This window comes from Colletes gigas, unplaced genomic scaffold (assembly GCF_013123115.1).
Source record: "Colletes gigas isolate AHSC1104 unplaced genomic scaffold, ASM1312311v1 Colletes_gigas_Sc00025, whole genome shotgun sequence".
Taxonomy (NCBI): domain Eukaryota; kingdom Metazoa; phylum Arthropoda; class Insecta; order Hymenoptera; family Colletidae; genus Colletes; species Colletes gigas.
Genome location: NW_025106654.1, coordinates 33,793 through 61,393, shown reverse-complemented (window position 1 = coordinate 61,393; position 27,601 = coordinate 33,793). Strand labels below are relative to the sequence as shown.

The window sequence follows — 27,601 nt, the reverse complement described above, 5'->3', positions numbered from 1 at the left end:
AACTCGCGAAAAAGATCTACGAACGAGACTCTGTATGTTTCAGAAATCAGGAATGCCGGAAATGATTCGCGAATTCGACATAGAAAAAGTTACTCGAATCAAAGAGAATAGAAGATTTTGTGATAAAAGAGATCATTAGAACGAAACGAATGTAATTGAGAGAATTGCAATATGTCGAAGATAAGAATTATTTCAATGTAAATTTTAAGTACTTCAGAAAATCCAATTCTGATCCCGGAAAATTTTCGAACCTTTCAAAGGAGCGGGTCCAATTTCCATTATCGATGAATATTTAATTGCAGTTAATGGTGTGGTACTGGTTGTCATAGGTATGGAGTGAGTGATATTTTGTATAAGAGATGAGTGTGACATAAGTGAATGGTCTAAATAGTTTGTATACTTTATGATTGAAGAGTAAACGAAAGAACGACGTGTGTGAAACTGGTCACTTGTAAGCGAGCACTGAGAGTGAAAAGACGTGTGAGACAAATCATAGTTATTGTATCGATTTCTTGTTAAATAGTTTTTTACCAACGTTATACAATTATAATAAATACGTTCTAAACATCCACCCACAAATGTAACGTCCCTCGGACAAGTTAATGACGATTACGAAACGCTGTCGTTTATTCGAACAATTGAAATACTCGTTACAGCCTTGTTTCCTCTGAAATCATGCTGCAGTTCCGCGTTGTTGCGTATAAAGAACGCTTTAATTTGACTCGCGTGACATATTGCCTGTCCTCGCAATTTCCCGAACAGTTTCTCATTTATGCGTCCGTAAACTCCGGTAATTCGGTCTAGTAAACGTATTTAAAATTCGTCATTCAATCATTTTTAATCCATCTACGCTACTGGAACGAACAACGCAATACAAATGTCGAATGTGTTCAAGCCTCATAGCGGCCAATCTGTCGCAATAAACGACGTGAAATGCAACTAATGCGATTGAAATTAAAAACCGTTACATTAGAGAAGCCCATGGTATTTTCTATGATTTCAAAAAAAGACAAGCTTACATTCGTGGAACCTGATACCTCTTCGATTTCATGGAACTCAATATTAAAAATGTTGAATTGATCAGACCAGACGAAACTTCAGAAAAGTCAGCGAGTATAATTATGATCTCTGGATCCATATAGGGTGTTCGGCCACCCCTAGGAAAAATGTTAATAGGAGATTCTAGAGGCCAAAATAAAATGAAAATCAAGAATATCAATTTGTTGATTGAGGTTTCGTTAAAAAGTAATTAAAAAATTAAGTTAAAAAATTTCAAATCGTTCTAAAAAAATTATTTTCGATTGCGGGGGTCAATTACAAACATTTTTGGTGAATAGACATACCTCCGAAATCCTACGTACTTTCGAGAAAAAAATTCGTAATCGAAAATGTAATTTATGGCCAGAAATGTTGCCCGAAAATTTCATGCGAATCTTTAAAATGTCATAACTTCTGAACGGATCGGAGGATTTTAATATTTCAAACGGCAAACAACGCGTATTTTGGCGAAGAATATGTAGAATTTCTAAAAATATTCGAAAAGTTATTCCTTAACGCCGTGAAGTGAGAAAAACCTCATAAAAATGGCCTAATCTTCAAACATTCATGACATCTACAATAGTGAACGTATCTCAATGAAATTTAATATGGAAGTAGAACTCATGGATACCTACAGAAAAGTACTAAACAAAATTTCCGTAGGATGTCAAACAAATTTATTACAAATGAAAAACGAATTTTTAAAAAAAATCGACAGGCTGAAATTTTATGGTGAAAAAAAAAATTTCAAATCATTCTGGAAAAATTATTTTCGTTTGCGGGTGTCAATTACAATCATTTTTGGTGAATAGACATCACCCCGAAATCATACGCACTTTCGAGAAAAAAATTCAGTAATTGCAGAAATTTTTCGGCGAAATGAAAAAATTTCAAATCATTCTAAAAAAATTATTTTCGATTGCGGGGGTCAATTACAATCATTTTTGGTGAATACACATACCCTCGAAATTCTACGTACTTTCGAGAAAAAAATTTGTTACTGAAAATATACCGTGTAGCCGGAAATGTTACTATAACTTTTTAACGAAGCCTCAATCAACAAATTGGTATCCTTGATTTTCGTCTTATTTTGGCCTCTAGAATCTCCTATTAACCTTTTTCCCAGGATTGGCCGAACACCCTGTATATCATAGGTTATAAATTTGTGAAATGTCGCAACGCGTCAGAGATTCAAATATTCGTCACGATCGAAACTTTTGAAAGCATATAAAAACTACTAGCTGATTTTCAGGTCTGTGGGGGTATAAAAATAAACGCGTTAAATCCGAATTAGTGAGTCTTGGTACAAACATTTCACAATGCGTGGGAGTCGACAAATATGGCTTGGAAATGTGCAACTACTGATACAAACATTTCAGGTCGCTTAGGAATCAATATAAACCAGCGTCACCCGACGTGGGCGTCAGCGCCCACCTGGAAAGCGCTGAAGTCTTCCAGGGGGACGTTAAAGTGGCAACGAACTTTATGGGGGCGTTTGGGCACGATGTAGATCAAACAGAATCGTCGGAGCACTTAGGTTCAATTTATCAATTCAAACTATAGTCATTACACTTCAAGAAATATTCGCGATTACTTACGAAAACTCTGTTTAATGCCAAACGGTATGATTCGAACGCGCTTTTGTTCAAGGGAAAGCACCCCAACTTTTCTAATAATATGTTTGCAATATCAAGCATACTTGGTAGTTTTAAACATATAAACAATTAAAGTTACATAGTTCTTCGCGTACTATAAGTATCAGTACACGTTACGGAAGTTGCGACGACCAAGTAAGATAATTGCAAGGCTTGCAAATCGCAGAACTTGGAATCGATTCTCGCTAAACAGTTTCCTTTTTGTTTTAATTTTATCATAGGAGGAACATCGTGCAAAATGTTGGATGATTACAGAATTATTAGCGACAGAACAAATTTTCTGAGAGTTATTCTATCGAAACTTTTGCTCCTTACGTTGACCAGATTACGACGAAAGAGTAAAAAATGGTCAAAGTCAATTTTTTGAAAACCTCTACCCGTCGACATAAAATACACCTAGCCAGGACAAAATATTTTTGCAACGCGCGTAACTTGGGATTATTAACGCGCTAAATGTCCCAGTTTATAAAATGTAAATTACACCTGTTTCTTAAATCCTGTAACGGTATCGGGCAGCGTACGTGTAAATATCCATTATTTTCGAGATTCAATTTGCTTAAACGTAGACACGCAAAGACTTATGATACGAGCTGATACCAGTGACGTCTCGAGATGAAACATTAATCCAACGTAGCCCGCCGTCACGATTCCCGACATGCGACGGAAATTTGCGTCTTTTTAAACCGTGACGCGTGTACAATGAGAGAACGCGAGCTATATAAACGTTGAATCCCGTAGTCGATCTTCTGCGTGTGACGTTCGCGGAAAATAATGATTCTCGTGGCTGTAGCCAGCAACGATGGCACACGTGCCGGCTCGTCGTTCGCGGTACACAAAAAGACGCGCAATATGAATGCAAAGTCACTGAAAGTCTCAAGGCTTTTGTCCGTCACGGCGGAATGCCGTGAAACAACTCCAGGCGAACTGTCGAGAAACGTAACGGGAAATTACCGCGATCTGGAAAGTTTAAACGTTAAACATTTTATATAAAAGGCTGCTCTTGCCGCGTGGAAGTTATATCGCGGTAAATAATGCAACGCTAGAAACCGCGACTCTACGCGAATAGCGAACGGTTAATTTTCGTCCCGTGCCTGGCGGATTGTTTCGCGTTTAAATAAAAAGAAAAAAGAAAAAGAAAAGAGAAATGTTCCCGGCCGATGTAAACTTCTCGAACGAGATAGCGCATCGCACGAAAGTGACATATCGTTGAATGCTAAATAGGACAATTTAAACTTTGAATAATAAATAGACAGGCGTTTGGAGCCGAACGAACTTGAACACTTTCGACGTATCGCGTGAGACGCATGCAATGAACGCTCGAGATACACATCGTCGTTGCCAACGACTTGAATATTCAAATTCTTTCCCTTAAAATAGCATTATGCGAGAAAGGAAAATCGTCCTTGTTGGCGATACTAATCGTTACTAAACGACAGTGCAAAAAAAAGTGAAGCTAAAACGGAACTCGCGAATACTCGAGCAACGAGAAGTTTCTTATCTTTTATAATTCTAAAGGATTCGATAGACAAACGACGTCGAGCCGAGATATTAACGAAATAAACTATATTTAACGAGTGTCAAAGTGACCCGCAGCAGCGTAATTTGCGTGTTTCGAGAGAAACGTCGGTGAAGAAGCTAACGTTTCACGTTGTCGCGACGATTTTTCCCACCGCCGCGGAAAAATTATTTCGGCATGAACAGAACATCGCGATATTCCGGTTGAGAAGTCAGGTAGCCTTTAACTTGGAACCGTTCCAATCGGAGTGCAACAAATTTTGCGCGGACTTCAGAACTGGAGCGTGAGTAAGGGTCCCCCGGTTTTATGAAAGTATCGGGTTCGATTCCAATTTTGGGGAACAATCGAACGACGACGGATCCCGTTCGCAGTTTCCACGCGAGTTTTGCGCCCCGGTCGTGCAAGCTTTGAGAACCAGCCAGGAACAGCCAGACGCAGCTTCGTTCGTTCCACGTTTCCGGATCCCCGATCGATCCCGTCCTCTTCGTCCTGTCCTTTCGCATACAAACCTTCCTCGCAGACGAACCGCGCCTTCTTCACTGAAACAGAGAGAACCCAGACGAGCAAATCAGTGATCCGCGGATTCATTTCGCCGGTTTGCTTACAGGACGCCCGGGCAACGTATAATATTAACAGTTCGCGGACCGCTTTATTTCGCTAAATCAACTCCGAATGAACCTGCGTAACCGAGCACGTCCCCGAATGGAATTAAATCGAAACGGATTAAAAGCATACGTACATACGCGGACGGACTTTCGGAATAATTAAAACGAAAGTGGGTTATTCCACTTGTTTGTCTTAACGCAAACCGATCGACAATTTCATTTCGAGCGGAGATCCAACGGAGACAAAGAATCGGTAATTGCGTTTACATAAATATTAACGCGTCGCGCTTCGATCTTTTATTATCCACATTACCGTTGTATACCATTTAATCTGAAAACAAAAACCTTCAGCGGGACCACATGGTAGAATTTATTGTTTAACGAATTTTTAATTCCCAGACCCACCTCCGGTTGAATTTGACGATCGGGAGAATCGATCGGTTCGAATAAGATTTTTAAATGCATTTCGACGCCGAAGACATATACGCGGAAATTGAAGCCGGTGCTCGTGAATTCGATTCTCGACGTTCCTTGATTTTCTATTGAACATCCACTATCTGAATAAATCAATTCGCCGCAATTCACATGTGACACTTCACCGACAATGAGACTCTGCCTTGAAACGGCTTCCATATATGCATTTGGTGAACGCGTAGACAGATAGTCCTACATCCCACAAACGCACGCACACACGACGATCAAACTGTTCGAACGCGAGAAGAGACTTCAATTTCTTCCGGGGTGGAAGGGGGAAAGCATCGGTAACGACATATAAAATGCACTTGACCGAGTGCACTCGTATCGATAGAAAATCGAGTCCCCCGCTAACGAACCAATAGATCCAACGATGTGAAAATTATCATTATTACGCGCTCCCTGTAAGGTTCGAGGTAAGGTAATTAATTGGCTGTGTCTTAACGAGCGTGCGCGGAATTACTCGTTCTACCAGATATTCGAAAACAATTTACTCGGGATACAATAACTGTTGTTGCCTTCACCTTCGATCCAATTCCTTGGAACCGGAAGCCGTTGCTCGATGGTCCGAGCTGACCCGATGTTATTAAAGGAATTCGAAAATTGTGTCACCACGGGGACGAGCAAATTTACGCGTTCTAGATAAGTTGTATATTTATGGGTGTTTCGGAAAGTTTAGGGGTACATAATACACGTAAAAATAAGAAAAACGGTCTTAATAAATATAGATTCGAATATTAATTTTGATAATTACGTGTCTATTTTCAACTTAGAGTAAGTTGTTAGGTCAAACAAAGTAAACACAATACGTGTTAGTACTCTCTTGTAGTGTTTACTACAAAAACACATATAACAATTACGCAATGATCTTTACGAGGTAGGCATTATTTCAATGTATTTTTGTTCTTTTATGTTGGTTTCCGTACAATGCTAGTTAACCTCCGTAAAGGAAGCGTATTAAAGCATTTCTATTCGAATAATCGCTTCTTTAAAGTATGTCGGAGCGAAAGCACACTCCGAAGCAGCCAAAGTGAAACATTCGTAGTCACGTGTTGCTATTTATTCGGTGCTATATTCATTGTGCTCTATGCTGTGAGTGATTAAATTCAGGGCGTCTCTATACAACCAACTACTTCGATAATTAAATGAAACATTCGTGGAGTCGAAATTTGCTACGAATCGAAATAAGATAATCTTGCAGCGCGATGATGCCAAACTCCATGTTGCATTGACGACTCGCGAAACGTTAACAGAGTTCGAACGGAAAGTTTAATCGCGCCAACAGTTATCAGACTTAGTACAATCAGGCTTTCATTTGTTCCTTTCTATCTGACGCAAACTTTCAGACACACGATTTCGAAATGTTGAAGGAGTTCGAAAATTCATTAATCGTACAATTTTAAATGTGTCTAAAATACAACTGTACGAATATATACATATATAATACATATATATATATATGCTCTTATGTCAATATTTCGAAAGAAGGGTATTTATACCACTCTTGAAAAAAGGTGCTCCATTTTCTTCAAACAGATAAAGAAACGCGTTCTCAATAAAAATGTTTACTTTATACCTGCTGAAAGAGTATTTTGAATTTCATATTATCCAGACGACCAACCTCATATTTCACACGCTCGGCGTAGACTTATGGTAAATTCTTGGACCACTCTCCCTACCTGTTGAAAACAAACTACAAGCGACACGAAAAACCGAACGCGAAGAACGATAAACGAAGATAGACTTCGAACTCCGATATTCTTGCCATTAAAGGTCTCCTGTTTGCACCGGTATTACTCTCGAAACGATACAAATTTCGAATACGATAATATAAATATAAATTGCGATTCTCGTTGGTTATTATGCAAATATTCCACGATGAGTGCCGCGATATTCTACTAGGAACAAAGTCAATATTTCACTGGGTCAAATATTATGTCGTGCACGAGTAATAAACTGCTTTCGTGAAAAAAAAAAGTTAATTTGAGTTTGCTTCCTGACGGCCCAGGACACGGAACTTGACGCAAATATGTAGTATAATACTACGTGGCTACCCCGACATTACAAACGCTGCTGTTTCAACACGTTTTATCGAACTGTAGACGTTCCGATTAGACTTAATAAGATTCAAAGAGGCCTCTAGGTCAAGCAGTCCAAGTATGCGTGAATTACTATATCCAACGAAGGTATAACGATAGGGTGATACGTGAATATTGTCGCCATTTTCTGATTGACCAATACCGATGAATCGAGCAACAAGACAACTAGATTTTAATTATGAGCATATATTAAACATTACCAGAATTATATTTCGACGACGAAATCATATTTAATTGTCAGTGATTATACACTGCAAAAAGAAAGAAGGTGTTTCTCACGAGAAGTACGATGTAGCTCTCGAAAAAATTCTCCAGTTTGCTAATTAATAATTCTTATTTCCCGTCGCGAATAAACGAGACGGCTCGAGCGGTTTCTCTTTAGATATTCAAATTGAATAACTCAAAAAGGACGATAATATCGCTGAAAACTGAATCACATGTGGAGCACTTAACGAAATTGTGAGCTCTGAAATTTTAAAAGGGACTATTCGGAATAATCAACCGCCTGTGTGAGAAACAGCCCTGCGTATCGATATTAATCATTTTACTGTAGTCGTATATCAGTTGGCAAACATTACCGAAGTAATGAAGATACATAACTGGATACTGCATCCATCGAGAGACATTCGGAAGCTTCCGCAACTGAAAATAACTATAGTGTTGCAAATCAAACTCACGTCTCGGGTATAATCGTTTATTACCTGCAACGCATCGTAACCTGGGATCTTTGGACAGCTCTACGCTTGGATCCGACCATGGGATATTTCGTCATAAATTATTACTGTGGCTGATTTCTAAAAAAATCAAACAGCTTTCCCCTCCATCGATGCAACACCGACTATTTCTTAAAACTCTATCAATAACTTGTTTTCGCCATCCTCTAGTATTTTAATAAACACCTTATCGTTGAAAATTTTCTAATTTATAGGGAAATTCGAGCGTACGGATCCGCGTGGGCACCGACAATGATCTTTTTTTACTACGTATCTAACGAAAAGGTTACGAAATGACCCGTACGAATAACCTCTCGCGCCAACGCGGTTCATGCTTCCCCGTAGCTGTGTCTACTCGTAGATGAGCAAGCAATGTTCTAACGAACCAGGAGAGACTTAAAGCAATGACCTGTACTAATAAATGCCAGACAACGCGCAGGAATCTATGCGAGCGAGTAACTGGCCTAAGGTTAAATGCGATACACAAGAATGGCTTCACCGAAGTTGCCCGTAGTACACATCCAGCCAGCATTCATTCGCACGGGCGAGCGTGTAATCCCAACTACCGTACGATAATCGAGAGTATTTATTCCGTCATGCGAAATAGTACTTTACTAACGCATTCCGGGTCCGATCTCTCCAAAAGAGCCAATTCGAATTGCGTTTGAACACTTTGAATCGTGAATTCCTTTTAATCGTATGTCTATGACAGATTATTTGATCGGTGTCTATACCTAAATTAGTCCAGTGTTAGATTGTGTGAAATCTGATTGGTCCTAGTTACTGGTCGAGTTCGACCCTCGTCAGTTTAGTTGACTGGATCGTGGATCGAACGATCAAAGTGAACATAAACGCATTCGAACGCGATTTCATTACGCGAAGTTGCGCGTTTCGGAACACGAATGGGGAACCCGCTACTAATTTTTCAACGTTAACGCAATTGCTCTTCTAAACTGCACGTAACGTACTAACCCTGATTACGCAATAGGCCAAGGGAACATGAAACGGCATTACGATTCCTGGAAACTGTAATTCCACGAGTGCATAAAATACAACGGATCGTTCAAGATTCATTCGGTTCGCATTGATTTCTTTCGGGTAGGTGTTCAACGCGTACGATACTATAAAATTGTATTATTCTATAAAAAAAAAAAAATACCCGCGCAGTCAGGTATATAATTTGTTTTTCTTCTCTTTTCGTACAACGGGAATCCCCCGTTTATTTGTTTATCAATAATTCAACGTACGCGTTTCAATTCGCATCGAGAGCGTGGCGGCGAAATAAAAGCCACCACATATCGATAAAACTAGGATCGTAACATTTATCCTGGAGCAACGTCGTTGTTTGTATTGGAGTACAAAAATGGCACGTACACAGTGTCGGAAGTTTTCGTGGAACGATATCGATAACCGCGATGGGGGAATAATAATTTAAAACGAGCATACGTTTCGACGTAGCTGGCACAAATATGTGTTCGAGGCTCGCAACAAGCGAACCATGGATACTACCAACAGGTGCATATCACTTAATTACCTTTTCTTTTGCGAATTAATTACTTTCAGCCACTTAAAATTACCTGGGCTCGCGTACATGATGCTGTTTGATATCTATAGAAGTTGGCGTGCGGCCAGATACGATTGAAACCCAATATGCAACGGGGAAAACCGGGGAAAAAATTTCCCTGCTGCTAAATCGAGTCTAAAATTATTAAACGGATCAGAACCGTGACACATTTAAAACGACGGCACGATACATAAAGGGTGATCTGGTACAAACGCGTGGTACTTTCAAAAATAAACAAAAATGTTCAGTTAAATTTTGAGCAAGTCGCAGGAAACTAAAACAGCTTTAATGATTTAAGTTAAAGTTGTACCTGCAGATTAATTAGATACTTTTCGTCGGTGTTACATGCTATGCAATATCTTAACGAACTTGAACGTCATTAAACCTAGCGTAATTAGTGAAACTTCATTGTTATATTCTACATTAGACAAAAGATAGCGGAACATGATCTGCAGCTAGTTCGTTAATAAATATAATATCCTTTGCTTCATTCGTCAGTAATTTTTAAATGCTTTAAAACGGGTCGAACGAACGTTATCGCGTATCAGGTTTTATATTCGTCCACGGTTGCACTTTTGTTATACGTTTTTTCGTATCTTCATCGGTTGTTGGCATCTTGATTTACACGCGTAGTATCGTAACCTAACGGTGTGTCCTTCGATGCTACAGAATATGCAAATGAACAGCATTCCATCACGTCTCATACGTCACGCTTATCATAATATTCTTGCACTAGTCTATGCAACGAGACCGTCGAGAGTTTCTGCCGCGGAAATGTATTCAAACTTTCATAGTGCTCCGCGCAAAACAGCAGAAAATCCGTATGCATCAAACATTATGGAACCTGCGTCGCTACGCGAGCCATTTCAAACGCTGAAAATATAATTTCAAAACTGTTACATGCGTCTTTGGGGACAAAAACAGAAAACAGAAAAGAAAGCTACGACAATGCTGATTGTAATTTTCCAAACAATCGTTTCCCGAGATCGTATCGAAAGAGTAAATCCGCGGGAAACGACGGTGTCGAGAACCGATTTAATAGGGATCCTCCAAAGAGAAAATTGAGTGTACGCGCGCTCTTGCGCCCAAGAAGAAAGCGACTCAAGAAAAGCATACGCGTCCAGGCTCGGTTTTTAAGCCTCTTCCGCGCCTCGAGCACAAGAGTTGTAAAAACGTTTCCCGGCCGCGTCAAAGAAGCCTCGGCCCAGCATCCGCGCGAGGAAGCCGTCTTCGAGTAATGCGGACAAAGCGAAAACGTCCATAAACTAAAAAGCGCGGCCGCGAGAGAGGAGGGTTGCGACAAGCGCGCCTCGAGCGGAGGGGCAAATGATGGTCGAGGAGCGACAAATTCCATGGAAAACGCGCCAAGGGTATATCTCCCTTGCACGAAGTTACGCGTGGTGTCTTTTACCTTCGAACAACTCGAGACAATAGGCGTCTACGTATGAATACCAGTCGAGAAGTTCTTGTCGGCGTTCTCGTCGTCATTGTATCGCACACTGAACATTGTACCGCATTGTATTTGTTCCACAGCCACCGCGTACGTGCAACGTCGCCACCGTGTGTGGGACCCTGCATACGCTAATGGGATACTTTCCACCCTATACTTTTTCTACCCCCGACGGCGCGCGTTTCAATGCTATGAAAACGCGACCTGCAGCCGAACCGACGACGAAACCGCGATACGTCACGGAAACCTGACTGTTATTTATTTATTAGTAAACTACGGACACGTATATACGATGGACAGTTACTAGTGCGATTACCAAACTTTGACCTTTGACACAATATCCATTAGTTTCAAACTTCTATAAATCGTTGATGTTAGTACCGACAAATTCTGTTTGTTTTTTATTAAATTACAAATTGTATCCTCGTCGAACGATCTAATATAAACAGTAAAAACATTGATTTGACTAATATTTAAGAACGTTATTCGTACTGTAACCGTATATGTATAATCTTTCCAGGTACGACACATCATCAAAGACTTAAAACACATAAATTTCAAGGGGTTGTATGCCTGTGATGGATCAAAGGAATTTCAACTGCTCTACGGGCGAGGAAACACGCGATGAGAAGTTAGAATCTTTATACAGTTTTTTATCAACTCGTGCCGGTTCCCCTTTAACAAGTCGAAAGATGATATTGGCATTTTTTGGAATTTGCATCGACGAGGTGGAAACATCGACTCCATAAATGTCGAAAAGTGACGAGATATTTATCAAAAATGTATGGAAAAAATATGGTTCGTGTCTCGTGTTTCGCGTTCGCTGCCTCGTTCGTCTGATTCGAAACCGTGCGACTTTTTCCTGCGAAGAAAGTTACATCACGGAGAAGAGAAAGAATTACGATGAATTGCTCAAGTTTGAATGCGGAACACTATGATGAAAAATATCTAGTACCGTGCGAGGGAATGTTTACAATACAAATGGAGAAATATTTGAGTGCTCGTAACATTCTAGGAGAAATAAAATATCTCCCAAAATTCCATTTACGTTATGGCCTACAACGAGTAGATAGTTTTGTTAAAGAAAAATCTAGAATAGCGCAGATCATTAAGCCGTACAAAAATTTATTATCTAACTTAGTTACCAGTCACCCTGCATGTTAGTGCCGTTATTTATAACCCAGCTGTATTAGAGACAATATTTACGTGCCGCGTAAATCCGATACGTTATCAGACCTTATCAAGCCATCGTGGATCTTCTGATGGCCGACGTGCGTCTCCCTTGAAATCGACCTCGACCATCATCTCACCGAGTATAAAATGTTAAAGCGTCTTCGTCGAGAATCTACCCCTCTCAAGAATTGTCGTGAAGAAGAGGATTGTCCCCTGGAGAAACCAGTCTTGAGTATTTTTGGATATTTCTCGTTATATTTGGGCAAAAAAGGGTTTCGAATTCCTGGCACGGATACGCTCGTACGAAAATAGCTATCGTATTCTAAATAAAAATATGATTTAACCACGGTACGCTTTGAAACGTAAATAAAAGTAGAGCGGTGGCTTATATAACTGAGATTTTATATTAACATATAACTTCTCGATAGAAGAAGCTTTTACGACCCGGATTCTGACAGTCAATACTGGTTGAAGCTTCCGGGTGTAAGACGTGTCCTTTCAGGAAAGTGTTCCGATGTTCTGCAAGCATCTAGCTTCTTCAAGGGTCAAATGACACACTGATATGTCTCGCTAGTGGTTTTATCGTTCCGTATCGAGTGACCTTTAATAGATGCTATATAGAACATATTTGCGTTTCGTCAAGTCACTAATAATATAAACTGTAGTCGTTTCAGACAGTGGAGAATAATAAGCAACGAGCAAAATCGAAACATGTATAGAGATATTCTAATAAGGGAAATATTGTTACGAGAAATAATAATTCTTCATAAATCTTCGATTAATCTTTGTCAGATTGATTAAATGATGTCCAAAACACGGGCATAAAAGGAATGCATATTATTTAACGAAGGCAGTTACTCTTTGCTCGTTTTCATGTGTCATTAATGAGGACGGAATATGCACGTCACCGATATCTTATCGATCTTATCGCGTAATTGTAGGTATATAAATACATTTTATATATTTCCCATAAATCTTTTATCACAACATATAATATGAAACACTGTCTGTGCAGGATCGATTCCATCGAACGATGTTTCCCAAAGTCGCGATTTATTCGTACGAGCATCTAGCAAACTTAATTTACAAATTTAATTTGAAACTTTTTTAAATATTAGAACATTAGTGAATTAAATTTTCGTCTATAAATTAGAAAGTACGAGAATACCCGTGCGGAGGAAAGAAACAAGCAAACAAGAATAGTCGAACTTTAAAACGCCCAGGCCTTTGACTGGTCGAGAATACTCGAATGCTTATGCGAAACATGGAAAAGGTTTTCAAAAATTTCTTCGCAAAGCTGAACGGTGAAAACGCGCGTCGGCGAAATTCCGTTGGCAAAAGAATTCCACTTCGATTGCACGAACCAACATTTTTCATACGGATGACAATAAAAGGAGAACGAACGACTTTCGTCGCGACATTCCATATTTTCCCTATCTGGTTTCTATTTCAATAGAAATGTTATTCGCGTACTTCCGACTGATAAGCGCAATAGCGATGGCACGAAGAAGACGCGAAACGTCCGGGCGTCTACAGAATCGCGTGTTGGTCGTGTTCATTACAAAGAACTAAATGCAAAAAAAAAAAAAAATGGATGGAACGCGGGGTCGGAGGACGATGCAAAAACGAGTGAATCCCCTCGCGAACTTCCCTTATTAGATTTCAGCGATGCGTAAGTCCGCGAGCGTACCAGCGCTTTGTCGTTGTTTCCTTATGAAACGGCGTCTTTCCGTAGTAGCATGACGCCGAGGATTACGGCTGGTTCGCATGTGCCTGGCGTACTGATGATTCTGCAGGATCGTTGCACAGTGCCTGTGTTCGTTACGAACGTTCGTGTACCGTTACGTGGACGAACAAAAAAAAAGAGTAAAATGATTCGAACGGAAAGTTTAATGAGGCGATATCGAAAGAAGATAAAGGCCGCGGTCTGGCTAGATAAGCCATTGATTTTCAAAAGAACCAATCCAGAGGAAACTCGGGACTTTCCAGGGATGTTAAAAATTACAGAGGACGTATTTTTGTTGGGATTACTACCGCTGTACAATTTTAATTCGACATACTTAATTTTTCTTAATGTTTGAGAGTCAGAATAAATAGTGTTGAGGGGTTGAGCAAAATACTTTAAATTTGATGAAAGAAACTTTCTGATCTGCTCAACTTCACACGTCAACGTTAATGACGAGTGAATATTTGTGGGATACGGAAGGTAAATACTTGAATCACAATCAGTGGAATATTGCAACCAGCAATAACAATTTATTCTACGTCGGATAGCCGAAATGTACAAATTCTTGAATATACTATTGAATATGAGTGGTGTTTAAGAGTCAATTTTGATCTGATCTCTGGGCCAAGGTTGCCCAAAAAGCTAACCTCGCCATGGGCATACCCAATGCCATGGGAGGCAGCATAGGTCTTAGATTGGTCAAAAATTGCCAATATACTGGCCAATCAGTTTGGAGGCGAAGTTGATCGGTGGGAGGCGGCATGTAACGGTTATTTTTAATAATTTTCCCTCGTCTGAGTTTTTCCGCGAGGCGGCGACGGGCCTAGGTCCGCGTTTGATGCCCAGATGTGTCCTGCGATACCTTCCTCGCCATAAACATCTAGCACCGGTTTTCGATGTTATTGCAGATAGTAAAGTCATAGAACGCCTGGATTTGGAGGGTCATGCAGATTTGATTGAATTTAATAATTAAACAGCCGCCTTAATGGCACTTGATTGTGTGAAAGGTCTGACTCTACATCCGCTGGCTTCATGAATTTACTGTTACGCTGCAACACAGAATAAATCGTAATTGTTATTTCGCGTCGTAACAAATAGCAACACGGTATCAGGAACTAAGAAAGATATAGAATAAAGAAGACCAAAGTTAAGTGTAAAAATTATGTAAGAATGAAGTCGCGACTGGTATTTTGCGAAACTACGTGTATAAGAAACGCGAAAGAGTGAAAATATTTTCGACGAGACTTACAAGTTTTGCGCGAGCGCGATTGACCTTTGAATTCTCTTTCGTAGCGAGACACAGGTGCAGTGCCCATGATTCATCGTAATTACGGAATCGCTAATGAGATAAATCAAAGGAGCCTTCGTACCCTACGGAACGAATTAATTACTTCAGTTGCGAAGTTACGTGCTCCGCTGACGATCTTACTCGTGATTTCAACGGGCGATTCATCATCAATAAAACTACCGACAGACATTAATGAGTGTAGTCATTACGCAGAATCAATAATACAATTCGGTCGCTTTACTTTAAGCTGCATAGCGAAATTAATCGCCCGTACGGGATTATTCTACGCCGCATATTGAACCAAATACATCACTGGGCATCGTGTACCCGAAATGTCATTGAGATTAGCGTCGCCGTTAACGGTAAATAATAACGTGCACCGGGAAATCGATAGTTGTGACCTTTGTGCGGAGGAAAAAAATCGAATTACTACGTAACGATTTCGTATTGTACGATTGTTTCTCTCGGATGACAATATTCGTTATCGAATTGGATTGTAACGATTGCATTCAAATACTTAGTCAATAATACAAATACTGGAAAATTTGTCTATGTATCTTTGAACATTACGATCTTTATTATTTTATCGTATCGATTTAATTTATTATTATAGTATTCAAATAGTGATATTTTCTAGTCTGTACGTTGTAAAAAATTCCACAGACGGATACGAAATGGAGTTGAAAGAAAATTTCCAATAGAATTCACGTGCAGAACGATGTTTCTTTTCAAAGGAGCTCCACTAATCGTTTAGAACGCGGGAGGAACAATCAATGTCTATAAATCTGACTCAATGGCGTTCTAAATGTCCCAGATACGACATACGAGGAAGATAAGATAACTATATTTGCGATTATCGTACATCACAGTTTTTTTTTCGAAATCACCCTTAAGTGAACATATGGCTTTATTGATGCGACATATATATTCTAAGAAACAACAAACTACAGCAATTATCACAATGCTTTTACTAATTATTTGTTGCTGATACTTTATACGTTATCGCCTTTATTGTATTTTAATATAAGAACTTACTTTGAAAACATTATATTTGTTTAATTTCTACACAGTTTTCCACTGAAGTAATAGTAAAATAAATAAATTCAATGTTACTAAGATATTCGAACACAGAAGAATATAATAATTTATTTATTACGATAGTATCAGTCTCTTGTTAGATATCCTTTATAAACGGCGTGCTGTAAACGAATATTTCCTGAATATTGCGATCCAGTAAATACAATATATCCTCTGTATAATTTAAATCCCGTGATTACAAAGAATGGTGTAATACCATTCAACAGTTGTATAATAAATATTCCTGGACAATACGTGATTTATGTCTTGAATCGTTATTCTGGTGGGATTTTAAAATGTTTTCATTATTTATGCTAATTTCAGTTTTTATGAAATTTTTTGTCAAATAATTAAATATTTGCTTTTATCCGAAACCACATTCATAAAAATCGACACGCTTCTGTTGTTTACTTTTGTCTGCAAATACGATACTGTAACACCATATTTGTTTTTTGAAAACGAAGTGTTTGGAAAACATTAATATTTTTTCCAGCAATTTATGTACGTTTCGTGCCGTTAATCATTACGTAAAAAACTATACGAATTAAATATATAAATTGTACGTTTCTACCTTTTAGAGTAAGTGCTTTCACTCGTCAAAAAAGAATTAATTTGCCAAAGTCATATTAAGTTTATCTACGTAGCAATAATACACAAAGTACTGTGGTATCCGAATATTAATGCGAATCATTCTAATTACAATTTAGCTTCCGTTACGTTTCGTGCTCGGAATGGTGACACGCGATTATACGATACGTTCCGCCAAAGTGAATCGAACGAATTCCCGAGATCACAGATATGATGTCTTATCCCTTTTTATCGTAAGGGTTCCCAAAATCCCTCGAGAACCAATAAAACGGCGCCCTTCCACGATAAAACCAAACAGTTCGATGTCTCAAAATGAGATTCTAATTTATTCAGATCCCGGTATCGGATGATACGTGCTTTCCTTACGCTTCGTAACAATTTCCACCTACGAACCATTTAAAAATATCACTTTTCCTACGATTTCTATCTTCAAAACTTTCAAAACGAGAATTAATCGACGATTATTAACGTTTCTATGGGCGATGCAATATGTGACATTACTACTAATTCATTGCTTCATTGTCTTACGAAAAAAACGTAAACTATATATTTTGTATTGTGTTCTCGTGTTATCGTGGAATACAATATCACGTACGCGAAACTTACGATTTCATGCAAAGCGATGAAGAATCGCATTCGAAGCTCGTATAATCGATAAATCTATGTCCTCGAGTATAGTTATCAATAATGCGAACAGTATGAAAATACGGAGCTCCTTTACTGCTACGATAAATTACGCATGAAAGGAAATTTTTCGAGCTCTTTTTCGCTTTCGATAATATTGGTCGTTGAACTCATAAACTAAGACAAATCGATATCGCGGCCCCTGTGTTTCGTGCCAGATAAGACCCTCGAATATTAAGAATTCACCGTGTAAAACACGCAAATTCACGATTCACCATCGGACGGCGCAGCCTTACTGTGGAAAGCATACGATTCGAAAATTAGAAATCGCTTCAATCGCACTTTGCATTTTTAAGGAGATAGTCGAAACGTAAGCATTCTTAGGAAATTTATTCCAAATAAATGGCAAGATCGATCCCTCCGAGGTTTTTACCATTCGTTAGACACGTTTTTATAAAGTAAGAAATATTTTTTTTATAGCAACTGAATAAATAATACCGAGGATATTTAAAATGACTAACAAACCTTTATAATTTCCAATTTATAAAAACCCAAATTGTATTGTATTCTGTGGACTCACAAACTTGTTTAATATTTTTATTGTAAAAAAAGAAACGACCACTCCTTAATTAAATCTATCATAAACAATTCGTTCGTGTGTTTGTTTAACTTAAGCTAACTAGATTTTTGTTTTGCTATTCACACGTGTTGTAAACCGTTTGATGCACTTCTTTCGCTTAGGCACAGCAAACATTTTGCATTAATGAGCAGTAAATATTCTAAACGCTCCCGAAAGGCACCGCGTATATTGCGGTATTAAGCTTGTGGCCTATTACCGTGGAAAATTGTGCAACTACTTACGCTGAGAATCCTGCTGATAAAGGCAAAAGTAATTACAACATCGGAGCATGAAACTGAACAATCTTCAAACGGACGTATATCTTCTTTAATAAGAAAGTAAGATTTACGTTTTTTCACTGCAAATAAATTCATTCCTTTAATTTCTTTCTTCTCGAAATGATTATATTTATATACGTTATAAAAAATGTATATGATGTCATGAAGCAAACGAGAGTATAATATATTTGCAGTAATTCGTCCAAATACAAATACATATTTGCATATCAATAGTAAATAATTCATATTGTAGATTCAAATGAACAAATTTCCAAGCTAGCGAAACCGACTTTCAGTTTCGAAATTACCCATCATATATTTAATAAATAATGCTTTCAAATATATTACCCTAGTAGAATTTTAAGTAAAGCGAAAATTCATTAATATGTAAAATTCCGTTGAATATTTAAAACAGCGCTTGGTACTCTACGGATATTGTAAACGCCTTTCTAAAACTGTCAATTTATTATGCAACTACAATTACAAGCTCTACGCAATTACGTATTTCCGTTCAAATTTAAAGGAAAATTCACAATTAAGGAGAGAATAAACTTCCATTATCGGAAATCATCGCACTTATCGATTGCCAGAATAATAAAGGTGAAATTACCAGTTTATTAAAAGTAAACAAACTATTATGCTTTCGTACAACAAACGCTCCCTCGTAAAAGTTTTCGCTCTACTCGACCACTGATCCATTTAATACCACCCGAGTTGATCATCGCGGAAAAGGGTTCGTAATGAACTTTTTAATTTTGCAAATTATAAAAACAAAAGCGCGCGTGTTATGGCGTCGAATCGATCGAAGATACGAAACACGCTAATAAACCAAAATTGTCTAATTAATTTGGCAAGAACTCGATACATCGGGTATTGGGGGAATTTTCCCTGAATATAATTCCAAATCTAATAATTCTAATTGCTATTTCGTCTTACAACATATACGTCAGAAATATTTAAAAAATAGATGTAGTAAAGTTAAATATTTTATTCGGAATATACTCGGACCTTTGAAGAGGAGCATTCTGTTTGATGGTCGACGAGTTTGGCGCCAAGAGGATGGATAACAATTTTTCCGAAATTCTCCGCATTGCAACCACTCGAGTTCGCACGCAGAAAACACTGCCCTAAATATTTAGCCATCGAAGACCGAACGAAGTCAATATATGTGTCCAAGCATTACTTGTATCTTCGATGGCTGGCTTGGCGACACCGAGTCGTGCGTATTCTTTCCATTTAAACATTTCACGTACCGAAGCGCAAATAAAAGTAATAAAGAAAGAAGAAATGCTATATTCCATTGATTGCCAGAAACTTTTTTTACAAATTAAATTCTACCCTTAGCAACTTGAGGAGTGCAATAAAAACAAACATCCTTTAAATAATTTTACGTCCAGAACTCTTCGATTACAAAACAACTTAACTTAAAACAGGAAAGAGATCATATAAAACCAAACAACGCGAAAATGATGAATTTTCTATATTGAATAACAGGAACACACGGCTCAAACGGTATTCGCGAAAACAAGGGGATGAAAAAAATTTGCTCCACATTTTCGACTTATTTTTAGACGAAGAATCGCCCTATCCGGCCGGTTGTAGAATCTGTCTCGGTCCACCTCGTACAATGCTTCCCCTAATAACACGGAAATATACATCGACGAGACAAAAATCACTGGCGAAATTCTGTGTAAAAACACTCAAGGAGAACGGTATAAAATTGTAAAGGGAACAGAGATCCCGTTGAATCTGGGCAATTGGCCGTCCGCCTAAATAGTTTATATCGTGCAGTACATTTACGTGGAGAAGGCTGGTAATGAGCGGCCCCGTCGGCCCTGCACTTAACGGAGTTTCGCTCTCCTGTCCGATAATTCGTTCGATAATATTGTTTTCGCGCGTAATTAACTCCCTGGCTAGCACGTGAACCCGCCAGAGGCCTTCGTTCAAACCCTCTTCTGTCGTGAAATTTTCGATTGCCAGCTGCTCCATAAAACCAATAACCGTCAACATTGTTACCTACGTGCACGGGCACGCGAAAATTACCAGCTACGGCGCGGATGTAACCCGTGAGAGAAACGAGGGTGTGGGATGACGTGGACGCGTTTCGCGAAATAAAGCGAGTAGACGGATCGACGTCGATAAGAAGAGATAAGGGAAACGCTGTTACGTACCAACTCCGCTCGTAAACGGCGTCGACGTTCTCGAGAATCTCACGTATGAAGGAAAAGTCGGCAGAAGAGTTCTAGAAACACGTTTACGGCCGCTTCCGTCCGACAGAACGGAAGCACGTCTTGTAATAAAAATATTGGACCGACGCTAGTGGGGAACTTGCTAACGTTCTGTTTCAGACGCTTTTCAACGTTCCGACAAATCGAAGATTAATCGGCTTAAGTAACCTGTTGTACGTCTTATCTCGACAAATGAAACTGGCATGCGGAAGTGTCTAATCCTTTAACGGGTTAGTCCTGGGGAGACGAAGCGTAGCGTTGAAACTGTATACGAACAGCTTTGCGTCTATCTCTCGTTACACAAAGTCGGTGTGGACGGGTTGGCGCAACGGATTTCTCGTGTAGGAAAATACATGAAAAATGTGGGATAAATTTTTTTTCGTACAGGATCTCGTTACACGAGAAAACCGAGTTTGTAAATTAGTCGGGTACGCGTTGGCTTGGGCACAAATTGGAAAACGTGTCCGTCTGTTATTGGTTATTTCTACTTGCGTTAGTGTTTGTAGGATTAATTATATTATGCTGACCCCAACTAGACAGAACATAATCAAATCTACGTGAAATTTATAACACTATACCGCGTTCAATGTGTAGATTTTTTTGAAAACGAAGCCTAGCATGGAAAAATATTATTCTACATATTTTATTTATTTTTATACAAGAAACCACCCTACGTACGTATTTTATCCTAGTTTGTTTCTGAATTTATTGAATCGACAATCGACTGTGTTTTAATGTGTTTGCGACTGTTCTGATTTCGACGTGTCGCGGATTGTTCTTCGTTTGTCGGAAATAAATAAAAAGAAGAGAAAGGTAAGACAGGCGATCGAGAGATACGGAAAACATAAAAAGAGACAAGAGAATCCATATCCTGGCTGTCTGGAGGGCAGTGAAGCTATTGCTGTCTCCGTATTCTCTTTCTTCGTTCAACCTGCCCCCTCCAGGGGTTCAAAGCACCCCATTTATAATGACGATGCCCGTATCCTTAACCAAGGCTGATCCTTCCTGCGGCTACAAACTCCCACAGGATCCTCATATTGGATTCCTACCCTTTCCACTTCAAACCCCACGATACCTAGTTATCCGGCTCCGAACGTCAGAAAATAGAGATGTATCGCATCGTTTACAGGTCTATGACCGACAAGTACATATACAATCATTAACGATTTATCAGGGGTAATCGTAACGGGCGCATAACACAAAACCGTTACCGGATTCGCGAGGAACGATTCTGCTAATGATCCTGAAAACGAAATGTACGGGCTAGTTAGGCTCGTGCTACTTCTGATCGTTATAAGACTATCTGCGCAATCGTAATTTGTACAGCGCTCTGCACGGTTTTAACTGCCTCTTCCTGAAACGGTTTTCTGATAATGCATATTTATGACGGTGACTAAAGTTCGTTTCGCGTGCAACTTCCGCGTCCTGAAGAAAAATGTTCTCGACGCGAAAAAACCTAGGCGTCCCGGCGTTAAACTGTCCTCATAATTGGAGGATCGTACTCGCGAAAATTTCGTCTTGTTTGGAAACTATTATAAATTATCTTTAACCAGAATGAATCTTCTTGCGTCGACAAAACATTTTTAACAATTTCTATGATACAATATCGATAACTTGTCGGTACGAGTGCCTTCGAAATGTCGCCTTCAATCCCGCGTATCTCGAAAACGTGTGACCATGTGCGACCAAAAGGGCGGCATTTCTTAAAAGAACTTGTTGACACGAGGTACGACTCGTTAAAAAGCGCGTTTCTACTTGTGGTCTTGTTCTCGTTAGAGTTCTTAAATCTATGCCCCACATCACCCAGTAAAGTTCACGGTGCTACACAACAGGTACTATTTTACACGCGCTTCACGATTCCAAGAAACATCTGAGTAAATTTACTATCGTAACATCTCAGAAAGTTATTGGTCGTTACTGACAAGGAACGTACTGTTTGCACCATTTAAATTTATCTTCGAAACTATCGATGACACTAAAAAATATTTCTATACTCTTTAAAACTTCTATATTTTTCAAAACATAGATAATGATTCAAATAAGATGGTATCTGCACTATCTTGCTGAAAAAAGAAATTTTCACAAGCGATTGACGTTGCAAATTTTTTGATTTGCTCGTTCATTAAAGCAACGCAAATCCTACTATTTAATCCTCGATCTGTGAACTTTATTTCCGTTGTTCCGCAGTATCCTGTACTAACCCAAATTATAAAACCTCCATCGCTCACCTGCCGGGGGCTTAATACTCGTTCTTCTTTCCTGAAATCGTGAAACTAATACGAAAAGCCATCTGGTACGTCAAGATTAAACCTTTCCTCATCTGTGAAAATAAAATTTCGCCATATTTCTCTCCGACGACTATGGTCAAGTTTTGAGAACTTTGCAAATGATCTATTCTATGCTTGGCGATTGATAGTTGCTATCTTTTTAATTTATATTGTTCTGGATGCAAATATTTTTGTATTAAACGTTAAACGATTTATATGTATATTCGCTGTTCCAGCTATTCGCCTCGCTGTCGATGAAGAATTTCAGACGTTGCTTAAAATAACACGTCGTCCACGAGAATTTATGGCCCCAGGTCGACCTGTATTTTTCTTTTTATCATAAATTTCCAGGTTCTTTAATAAATCGAGTGCAGCTTTCCGATTCTGACTCAAATACGCAAAGTTTTATATATAAAATCACAACAAAGAATCCGTATTACGTGCAACGGGTATCCTGAACTTTATCAATGGTCATGAAACTAAGCCGATACCCAAAGAATTAAACAACGCTCGGATTATGTCTGCGAAGCACAGAGCCCAGGAATCTACAAAGAACGAAATTGCTAAAAGGCAAACAAAATTATTTAAAAACGATGCTTTGTCGTTTAAAGAAGGATTACATCAGGGACCAGGATTGGCTGATTGAAATTAAAATAAGAAGTTTCGAAACTTACTTAAAAGCACGACTATATAAAACTTTATTCGTTGTACCGATGTTAATAAAATTTGGCCCTTATATTCTGGATCAAAAAGTTTGACAAAAAAGACCTCTTTTCTTTAAAATGCCAGTTTCGATAACCTCGTTAATTTAAAAAATTCTATAAGCCGATAAAAACTGTATTAAAAAGTAATTTCTCTGAAGTTTACATTATTATTGTATGTTTTATTCGTAACAAAAAATTGATTTTGCTTTGTTTTGTTATCTAAAGCTGACATAACCTTTTAATGACGTTACATCATTATAGCAGGTTCGAAAAATCGATTCCTTTTAAAATTGTTTTCTTACGTAAAAGTTTTCAAGAGTATTTCAACCTAATTCCCACGTAGAAACTCGAGAAAATAACGGAGATATAACATTTCCCATCGACCAAAGCCGTGAAACCTTATTGTCCGAGAATTTTAACCTTAACACTACAGCACCGGCATAAAAAAGTTGAGTAAACTTGACAACGCGTAAATATTCTTGGAATAAACAGGGTGTTTGGCCAACCCTGGGAAAAATTTTAATGGAAGATTCTAGATGCCAAAATAAGACGAAAATCAAGAATACTAATTTGTTGATGGAAGCTTTGTTAAAAAATTATTAACGTTTAAAGTTCCGTCCGTACTGAATTTTTTGGGTAATGGGTAGGATTTCGGGGGTAGGTCTATTCATAAAAAATTATTGTAATTGACCCGTGCAACTGAAAATAATTATTCCAGAACAATTTGAAATTTTTTTTCGCTGAAAAATTTTAGCCCCTATCGATTTTTCTTAAACATTTGTTCCTCATTTTTAATAAATTTGTTTGACGCTCTACAGAAAAGTGGTGTAATACTTTTCTGTAGGTACCTATGGGCTCTGCTTCAGAAAAAAATTTCAATGGCATACCTTTACTATTGTAGGAGTTATGGCCGTTTGAAAATTCAACCAGTTTTAGGGAGTTTTTCTCACTTTACGATGTCAAGGAACAACTTTTTCAATATTGTTAAAATTTCTACATATTCTTCACCAAAATACGCGTTGTTTGCCGTTTGAAACATTAAAATCCTCCAATCCGTTCAGAAGTTATGACGTTTTAAAGATTCGCATGAAATTTCAAGGAAGCATTTCTGGGTCTCACATTAGATTTTCGGTAGAGAATTTTTATCTCGAAAGTGTGTAGGATTTCGGGGTATGTCTATTCACCAAAAATACTTGTGATTGACCCCTGTAACTAAATATAATTTTTTAATTTCGTCTAAAAATTTCAATACCTACTCGAATTTTGTTCTCGAAAGTGGGTTGGATTTCAGGGGTATGTGTATTCACTAAAAGTGATTGTAATTGAACCCCGCAACCAAAAACAATTTTTTCAGAATGATTTGGAATTTTTTAATTTAATTTTTTAATAACATTTTAATGAAGCCTCAGTCAAGTAATTGATATTCTTGATTTTCGTCTTATTTTAGAATCCCCCATTAAAATTTTTCCGAAGGGTGGCCGAACACCTTGTAAAGCAAATGTACACGAGAACAAAAATAAGAAAAAAAATATTATTCGAGAGATGAATCAATCAATGCCTAAAAAGAAAACAGTAATAATTCACTTGTCAGGAAGATCGCAGCGATATCGTGGCACTATTAATGACAGCGCTGGCACATTACTACATATTATAACAGTTATGAGTCATAACTTATGACCATTACAATCGACGAGGAGACTTACAAATACTGTTGGAATCAAGGTGCCCACCGTGTGTATATCGATGTGCAGCGAGCATTTCGCACACATCAATATAAAAAAATCAATAGATAAAATACGCAAATCTTGTTGTGACTTTGCAAACTTTGCAATTTACGGACTTGAAATATCTGGCTAGAAGCAAGTTACAAAATTACGTACATTTTCAGATATACGTATATCTAAAGTTGAACTTTAAAAGTGCATCTCTCGAAAAACTTTATTCTTATATATCAACGCGTTACACGAGAATCTCTTTTGCCTAATATTCTGTATTAATACTTGAATAAAAATACAAGGACTGTGAGTTTGAAAAATATGTAACCCTTAAAGGGAGAATATTAAAAATATCCACGAGAATATAATTCTTTTTAAATTCAAGACTACAACAAAATTTGCAATTATTTCCTTTTCTACGTAATGTTTAAAGCGTATACTACTAATATGTCAATTAATAATTCAGTGATGATGCTTTCACACTAAAGAAATCACAAACTATGCGTTTTCATTTGGCCTTCATAGTTGTGCAACACTTTAACGTGAGGACCAGACGCTCGATGAATGCACATTATGCAGTTTAAAATGTCGAGAATGAAACATTCGCGTGTAGACAAGCCCGGAAACCTGGAATTTCCAAGTATCATCGAACCACCTGTCGTACACCTACATGGTATTAACTGCCGGTCGATTTAGAGCGCATACCTTTTCGGGACTATCCTAATATATCGGTGTCGGGGCACCGGTGTAGGAACACAAAGTGCCAACGCCAGTTTAGATCAAAGCGTTCCTAAAGTTCATTCCGGGCGAGTCCACAGCGTATCGTCGATGTCAACCAACCGGGATAGTTTCGCCGAAGATAAGCACAAATTCTACGACGTGTAGACCCTTCAGATGAGGGCGATTCTATGGCCGATCGTTATTTTTAGTGACCGACCGCTCCAAATCGTTTTCCATTTGCTTGCCCGCCCTTTCAATCAACGTAAGTGGACCTGCACCGTGAGACCGGTAATCCGAAGAATGTCCTCGTGAAACGGAGCGCAAGGATAAAGAAAGCTTTTCGAAATTAATACCCGACAGTATCCGTGGCCCGTCAAAAACGAAACTCGCAGCGTGAATTTTCGTTCGCTAAAGCTAAGCTGATTTCGTCGCTTTTGAAAATTGTACCATTTGAAACCGGGAAAACGACCGAACGATTCTCCGGAATATATCGAAAAGAAGCCAACAAAGAAAGCAATTTGTTCGAGATATATAAATTCATAATTCCCTTTTATTTCTGCATGCGAAAAGAATTCTCTATACGCGTCAATTTTAGAGAGTTCGCTGCTAGGACGAGTGATTAACCTTCATTAAGTAATTCACCGCAGATTTGGTTGCGTGCAAAGTTTTTTAATCCTTTGAAAGCCGTTTGAACTCGAAACGTTTTTTACAGTAAAACCATCTTTACTTTGTCGCTCATTTTCTAGCGTAAGGGAATCTTCAAGGAAATTCAAGTAAAGCCTGTGAAAATAGAGAGTTCGTCCTTTAAAATGACACCAGGAAGATAATTGTCTGGCTTCTTTTCACGAAGTTATAATAGTCCAAATTGCAAACTGTTCTAATATTGAAATGCTACTCGTTATTTCGAGCTATTTGTACCTCGATGCTAAATAGATTCCACGGAAGACGAGTTTCTTTATGGAAATCAGCGGCAATTTTCCGCGACGCGTGCACAGATAACAAGTTTATTGAAAATACTCGAATTATTTTTTAACGGAGAGAAACAACGTCAAACTCCATTCAAAGTGCCGTCTTCGTGCCACTCTGGCCGAAGGAAACAATCGAATTGGGTGGAGTGTCTCGTTTTAGAGAGCCCGAGAGAAAATGCCTGGAAAATATCGTTCGCGAAGGAAGATAAGATCTACCTTCGTTTACGAATGGTAACTATGGAACGGTTTCCGTGCTCGATAACATTTCCTATTCTCATTTTAAAGGAACTTACCAATCGACTACATTCCCACCTACAGGAGCGTGTGTGTGCGCCACTGTAAACAGTCTAGGATATCGCAAATCACCCACGGAACTTATCACCTGAGCAGTCCAAGCTGATCAAGCACCGAGAAGAAACAACAAAAACGGAATAACACGAGGCATCGGGAAGCAACATTGCTATAAAAGCGAAGATTCTATCGTGGGAAATTCACGGAATCGAAACGTCTAC

General features: G+C 38.5%; 1 protein-coding gene across 2 annotated transcripts in view; it reads right to left on the bottom strand.

Moving 5' to 3' along the window:
• The window catches only part of LOC122401501 (paternally-expressed gene 3 protein-like), a 268,898-nt gene that overhangs the window by 233,439 nt on the left and 7,858 nt on the right, over positions 1-27,601 (bottom strand). For both annotated transcript variants that reach the window (XM_043403675.1, XM_043403674.1), the window contains exon 2: positions 4,719-4,748. In XM_043403675.1, the coding sequence (XP_043259610.1) occupies positions 4,719-4,748 (30 nt within the window). The remainder of the gene's footprint in view (positions 1-4,718; positions 4,749-27,601) is intronic.